A 7,253-nucleotide genomic window follows, 5' to 3' on the forward strand; every position below is an offset into this window, starting at 1 on the left:
AGTAGATGAGCAATTTACGACTTAGAATGTATTTATATGAAACATTTGAACTACATTCAGACCCGTAGCTAGCAATTTTAGAAGGGGGTTCTTTTTCTGAAAAAAAGTGGAACCTCTGTGTGCTTAGATCAAATTTGACTAAGAGGAAACCTTTTCCCGGCAAAAAGGGCGGTTTGTTCGAACCTTGAGATGAACCTTGAGATTCTTCTCTCTCTCTCTTACTTTCTTTTATTATTTATTTTTATTTGTAAAACCCACAACACTTCTGCATCAAATTACGCACGTTGATAGAACGCGCATGCGCACCCAGTTTGCCAACGAGGAGAAATTGCTGCGTGCCCACCTTTAAAAGTTGTATAAATAAGAAGAACTGAGGAAAGAGTATCGCAGTTGCCTTCTGCTACACATCCCTTCTGCTACGCATTAGGCAAGAAAAGAAAGTCTTGAAGATGACAGGACAAGGAGGCATGGCCGTGCTTCTGATCATCGCTTTGACAAAAGTGACATCCGTTACTGGCGCGGGTCCCATCCCTCTCACTCCGGAGGAAGAGGCTCAAAGAGACAATGCCACGGCTGCTATGGCTGACCTTCCACCTGAGGATCAGATGGAACTGCCCGCCGGTCCAGTAGGTAAGTTACAATAAGTTCACTAAGATTGTAAACTAAACCGAATATGAAAATGAATATAATAAATAAAATCATACAGGCATTTAAAATAAATTAAAACTAGAAATTATAAACTAAAAGACCAAAGCTTTAAAACAAGAAAAACAAGAACTACAGGTATAAAACAAGAATTATAAGATATTATTATATTATAATTTGGAGCAGTATTTTACATGAAATGTAAAAGACTGTGCAAAGTATGATTTAAAACGCTCCGTTTTCATTCTTGATTTAAAATCTGTTGCTGACCCTGAGATTTCTTGGATTCTTTTTTTTAAACAGATGGTGTTACTTATCAAAATTCTTATCAAAATTTGTGCAATAGTTCTTGAATAAAACGTCTCTTCTCTCCCTCAGAGAGGTCCGATTACTAGTTTGTAGGGCATCCTTGTAAGAATTAAATGGGTAAATAATTCTAAGAGCTCTCCTTTGAACAGTTTCTAAGCATTCACATTGCTTGGCTGTAAGACCAGGCCCCCACACAGGGCATGCACATTCTAGGACTGATCTAACTTGATTGATATATAACTATTAGATCCTCAGTGTCCAGATTTGCCCTTTTTCAACTGCCTGAGATAAAAAAAGCTTGGCACAAGACTTGGGATAAATCAACTGCACATGTTCTGTCCACTTGAGATCAGGGGTCAGAGTTACTCCTAGTAGCTTAAATGTACTCACTTTTTTGACAATTTCTGCATCTACCAATAGTGTTAGGATAGTATCTATACATTTGGTAAAGTTAAAATCCATACATTCTGTCTGCTTAACGTTCAAATTCATATTGTTTTTCTAACCCAATTTTCAAGTTGCTCTATTGCCTGTGGAAGTAGTGACTTTTGGCCAAACTGACAAATTTCATAAATAGATGAGTCATCAATTTTATATCTGGGCAGCAGGTTTTTAGATCATTTATCGTTGCTATAAACAGGGTTGGACCTACCTTTGTCCCCTGAGGTACCCCTCCATTAAACCGAACCCAGTCAGATTTACACTGACCACATTTCACTCTATGATACCTTTAGCATACAAAGGAGTAAATCCACTTCCTAATAAACTCTGGAATCCCCTGACTGCCCAGTTTTTCAATTAAGATGCTGTGGTCTATTCTGTCGAACGCCTTAGAAAAATCTAAAAAAAAACTTGGGAATAAGATTTGATTTTAGCAGATGGTTCACGACCTTCTGGTACTTTGTGAGTCAGCTCTAGCAGAGCGTGGGTAGTAGAGCTATTTTGAACTACTCCAAATTGGGACATATCGATTTGCAGGCCACCCATCACCCATTTTGCCACAAATGACTCTACTATTTTACTCAACACTGGTGTAAGCGATATTGGTCTAAGATCAGCCTCTATCACTTTTGGTTGGTTAATTTTGAAATGTATAAAGAGTGCTATTTAAACTTATAAATATTATATAATTAAAGTAGATCAAAGTCGATCAAATAATTAAAGAATAGTTTCTAAAGATCTGGCAGTTCTAAATTACTGGAAGGCCTCGACATCTATGCGTTGTCAATCTTTAACTTACTCAAAATCACCTGATGTCAGGGAAGGCTATGCAAACTTCCGTTAAGTTATTTTACGTGTTGGCAAAAATGGTATTACACCTTTATTGTAGCTTTTAACAAGTTTGGTCATCTAAAGCATTGATAATCTGTTATATATGTAGTATGTTATATAGTATGGAGTATAAGATTCAAATTTCAAGTTCTCAAAAGTGTGTTTCGAGAAAATTTTGAGTCGTCAGTATCATTTTTACATATTCCAGATGAAATACAATCTACTTACGCCATCGGCGTCGTTTGCCGTTCAGGGAATCCCCTGCACGGTGCAGGTGTCAAGATCGAGCGGAATCTCCATTTAGGAGATTCTTTTACGCACTATGCAGCGAGAAAAAGTAGCCTGTAACATAGTTTCTTACGATACGCAAAAGAAACCCAGAAAATATTATTGGATAAGTTTAGACTCAAACTATATTGAAAATACTTCCAGAGACCGAACTCCCCCCAGTTGCTCGAGAAGTTGTGGTTTCTTTCAGTAAATCTGATTGAACTCAGCGAGACTCCCTGCGAAGTTGAATTGATCTACAAAGAAAGAAAGTTTAATAAGAAATGAACTATTTTTTGGCGGGTGTACGCGCAATTGACCAATAGATATGATTTAAGCATACACCTTCAAATCTAGTCCCTTAGAAAACGCCAAGGTCACATTAGCCTCATTACCGACAATATAGGCCTGCCTTATAGTAAGAAGGTATACATTGTTACGAAAGGACAAAGAGTTATGCTTTTTACTGACGACTTACGAAAAGTAAGCACATTTTATGTGGTTAACGACCTTCAGTATTTAATACTTTATACATCTTTAACAAAATCTATAAACAGATATTACACTAGCAAAAATGAAAATGGTTTGAAACAATATCGAAGGACACCTTATAGAAAAATTTGGATAGTCGCTGCGCAGCCTCCAGCCGGAGTGTCCTTTCTCTGTCCGCCTGTGAGTGCAAATGTCTGAATAGACTAAGAATGGGTTCCCATGGCTAGATCATGGCTAGATCAAAGGTTTGGTGGTGACTATGTTGTTAAACATTATGCAATATTGCATCAAAATTGAAGATAACTTCATTTTGGGCACTGTCTCCATACTCACAATTTAAGATAAAACATGTCCATTACTCTTCTCAAACTTACAGGAAAAATACAGCTTCACTTAGAAATCTAGTCTGATTGGCTACTTTTTCTGAAAGTTATACAGTTGTTTTATGAAAATGTAATCTTTCACACATCAGCATTTCAGGATGCGATTTTGAACTTCGATGGGCTGGAAGTCCTTTGCTAGTCACATTTTCTGACTGTCCATGATACTTATTTGATAATTGAAAATTGATGGGATAACGCTATTAGGCATTGTGTTATAGTGAATCAAAATTAAAAATAAAAAACTTTTTGTGCACTGCCACCATGATGCAATTAAGGAAAAACCATGTTATCAAACTTAAAAAAGGAAACATATGACTAATAAACTGCAGCCCTAGTTGGAAAAGTAGTCTAATTCACTTCTTTTTCTGGAACATATACCCTTTTGCGAAATTTTCATTTTTTCACATATTGGTATTTCGTTGTGGGGATTAGAATCCCATGGCATGAAGCTTGATGCTAATCAAATTTTCTATATTTCCATGCTATTAGATATTTGAAAATTGCTGTTAATTATATAATATTGCATCAAAATTGCCCAAAATCTACATTGTGCACGGCCACATCGAATGTTATGCAACGAAAACTTTGTGACTTATTGTTTGTTAACTTCCTGATTCTTAGGATTGTATACATATCAAATTAGAAAAACAGCTCTATTGAATTTTATTTTCAAAATTAATATATGCAAATGTTTTGTGAAATCTTCACTTCATATTCTGATATGTTCAAAGTATGCACTTGTACTCTCATGGGACTGAAGCCATATGCTTGTTATACATTGTACTTCCATCGGTTACATCGTTTGACTTTGCAGTTAAGCATAATGTATTATTGCATCAGAATTGACAGTTTCCAATTTTGTGCATTATTATTTTTTGCTTTTTGTCTGACATTTGTCAGCTTTGCTGTCTTGTTTTTTTTTTTGTACTGTCTTTTTCATTTCCGCTGTTAGTACGGGATGTTTTCAAACGGATTGTCGTTGACCTGAGTCGCTCTTTTTGACACCATATTTTATACCATAGGTCACTCGGTAACTTCAATAAAGACATTTTTTCTTTTTTCTTTTCAATTTCTTGCGTATTGGTTGCATTCACCTTGACTTAGATCATTTAATGGTGACGTTGTACCTTTTGTGCACCTTTTATGGATGTACTGGGATGTATCCAAATTATATTATTAGTGTTCCTTCATTATTCAAGTTGCCCCTGTCCATTTCAGCGCCAATCCCGGCTTGTGAATGCCATGCGCATGGTGATGTCCGCTATGTTACGTGTGATGGGGAAATCTTCAGATATAACACCCTGCCCACCGATATAGGTATAATGGCAAAGCCTAATATGAGCTGGCTTTGGTATGTACAAACGGAACACGAATTTTTTAGTGGTAAGAAGACTCGCCTGGCAGGAGTGAAATTAAAGGTATTTTCTTACTACGCGAAAATTGAGTACAAAAAGACTACAAATAAAGATGGACTGTTCAGAATAGAGGTAAGTTTAACCGCTCTCTTTCTCTGTCTTCTCACTCTCTCTGTCTCAGGCCACTTAGTATGCTTCCAATATGTAAGGACATGGATCCCGTGACATGGATCCCGTGAGCAATTTAGCTACATTAAAATTGGTACTCGATGCATCTATGGTTGTTATATAATAGACACTGAAAACGATGTCCAGCGTTTTCTTCTTATTACTTCCTACAGCGGAGGAGGTCGTTTTTGTCACCGTTGTTGGGTTTGCCATCGTTTGCACTCAGTTCAGCTGATCGCTTTTGTTTGTTCGTTTGTTTGAATGCCAAGCGCATAAAAAGAAATTAACGGATTTTGATGAATTTTTCGGAATAGATCACAAATAGCAAAAGGATGTAATTATTAGAATTTGGTAATGAACCAGTAATGAATAAATATTAATGAATGAATATATTAATTATGTACGGATTTTAATGAATTTTTTACTGGATATGTAAGAAATTGGCCACTTTCATAAAATTTGTTAGAGAGGTCAGAAATGGACAAAAAAGAAATGAGAAGATTTGGTGATGATCCATTAATTAATTCATGAATTAATTATTACTTTTTTATTCGTCGTGTCAGAGGTTGCTCTATCTGAGCCGTTATCTAGTAATAAATTTAACGGTTATTATAATGGTAAGATAACAATATCGGGGTTTTGTATCATTGCAGGTCGGAAAAGAATCTGATCCTGATAACCCTATATGGGAAAAGGAAATAAATCTCAATCTCGGTGCTGTACTTCCTCTTGAATTATTCAACAAGTTCGGTTTGAAGATCTCCATAATTGAGAAGGATGGCAAACCGACCATTGAGGTTCGTTCCACGATCTTGCCAGCAGTCCTGTTTGAGTTTAAGATACATGTGTTACGACATTGTCTCCAGATTACCATTCCTCCGATCTGGTCTGGTTTCATGGAAGGCATATGTGGAGATTGGGACGGAAATCCAGGGAACGATGTAGTGATTCTTGACAGCTGGCCACAGGTTATGCCAATACCGTTTAGGGGATTCCCTTAACGGCAAACGACGCCAATGATGTAAGTGGATTGCATTTTAACTGGAATATATATATAAAATATACCCACGACCTCTCTCTCTCTCTCACACACACACACGCAAACACACACACACACACACACACACACACACACACGTGGCATCCCCCAGAAAACGTTTTTCCTAAAAAAATTATTACACATCTGACTAATCAGGTTTAGAAATATTAATTATGTTTCCTGATTTTTGAGCCTTTTGTTCTCTCTCTCTTATATATATATATATATATATATATATATATATATATATATATATATATATATATATATATTTGTCATTACTGATATTCACGGCTGAAAAAATATAATATTTTTCTCTTTAAACCAGGATATAACTCTACGATCCATGACGTGATGACCAAAGAGCGACTACCACAAACTCTATACAAACTATGTCTTCTTTCTCCAGTCATTGATGTTCATGTGGAACACGGGAAGCGCTGGTTTCACAGCCGTTGACTTGGGGTACTATATGGTCCATGTTACTTAAACTTTTAAAAGCCTATTCCCATGGAATCTTTCTATCTTTTGAGTTACAGAATTGAGTAAAACTGATTATATGACTCACATTTTGTTCATTGGTGAACGTCCATGTGAGAGTAGAAAATCGACAAAAGGAACGAAATTATGGACAATGGAACTGAAATTTGTGGGGTGCACGCTCCTCTTTTGGTTCTACGATAACTGTTCTATTTTTTGTTTGTTTGTTTTTATTTTAACATTGGTCGAAGTGCAAATTCTTGCATGTGGGTTTTTGTAAAGAGATTGAATCAAACATTTTGCAGTAACAAGTGTATGACATTATTTCGAGGATGTAAACAAGTATGGAGAAATCTGTGAACACAAGACTGATCATAGCAGAGAAAATCATCTTTGGCACTTAAAACAAATGCAATATGTCGCAAAAGAATAAGAGTAATTCCAGTACTTTTTTATAATTTTCAAAAGTCTTGGTTAGTGGTGAAGTACAGTAGAAACGTGATGTAATGATAATAGCTTCAAAATGTATTTGTATTTTTAATTTTTGATTTATATTTCTCTTCAATTCGTTTCGCCGTGCTTGTAGCTTTAAAATCGTTATAAAATGATATCATCGATATCAAATATCTGTAGTTTGTTTTAAATATGTTTAAGGGAAATATAAGGTATTCCGTTTTTTTTTTTGGGTAAGAAAGGGCTAGCATACAACATTATGTCAGATCTTAGCGGAGGGGAGGGGGTCAAAAGTATGTAATATTACAAACAGACGACAGGATCAATAACACCACAATTTGACGGATAAATGCTTCTTTTTTGTCGTTAATTTTTCTTTTCAAAGAGCAA

The 7,253-nt window shown here is 35.9% G+C and overlaps 1 protein-coding gene across 2 annotated transcripts; it reads left to right on the plus strand.

Moving 5' to 3' along the window:
* The first annotated feature begins 414 nt into the window (after positions 1–414).
* On the plus strand, positions 415–7,034 carry LOC147762034 (zonadhesin-like). 2 transcript variants are annotated; one of them, XM_087011829.1, is made up of 4 exons: positions 415–630; positions 4,587–4,855; positions 5,545–5,912; positions 6,259–7,034. In XM_087011829.1, exons 1-3 carry the CDS (start codon positions 450–452, stop codon positions 5,890–5,892), a joined length of 798 nt encoding a protein of 265 aa, XP_086867955.1. In that variant the 5' UTR covers positions 415–449; the 3' UTR covers positions 5,893–5,912; positions 6,259–7,034. The 2 variants fall into 2 exon arrangements, with proteins under 2 accessions (XP_086867955.1, XP_086867956.1); XM_087011830.1 differs by having other exon boundaries at positions 4,587–4,786.
* Positions 7,035–7,253: the final 219 nt, after the last annotated feature.

Source organism: Lingula anatina, chromosome 4 (assembly GCF_051362555.1).
Source record: "Lingula anatina isolate TDL-2025a chromosome 4, LinAna3.0, whole genome shotgun sequence".
Lineage (NCBI taxonomy): Eukaryota > Metazoa > Brachiopoda > Lingulata > Lingulida > Lingulidae > Lingula > Lingula anatina.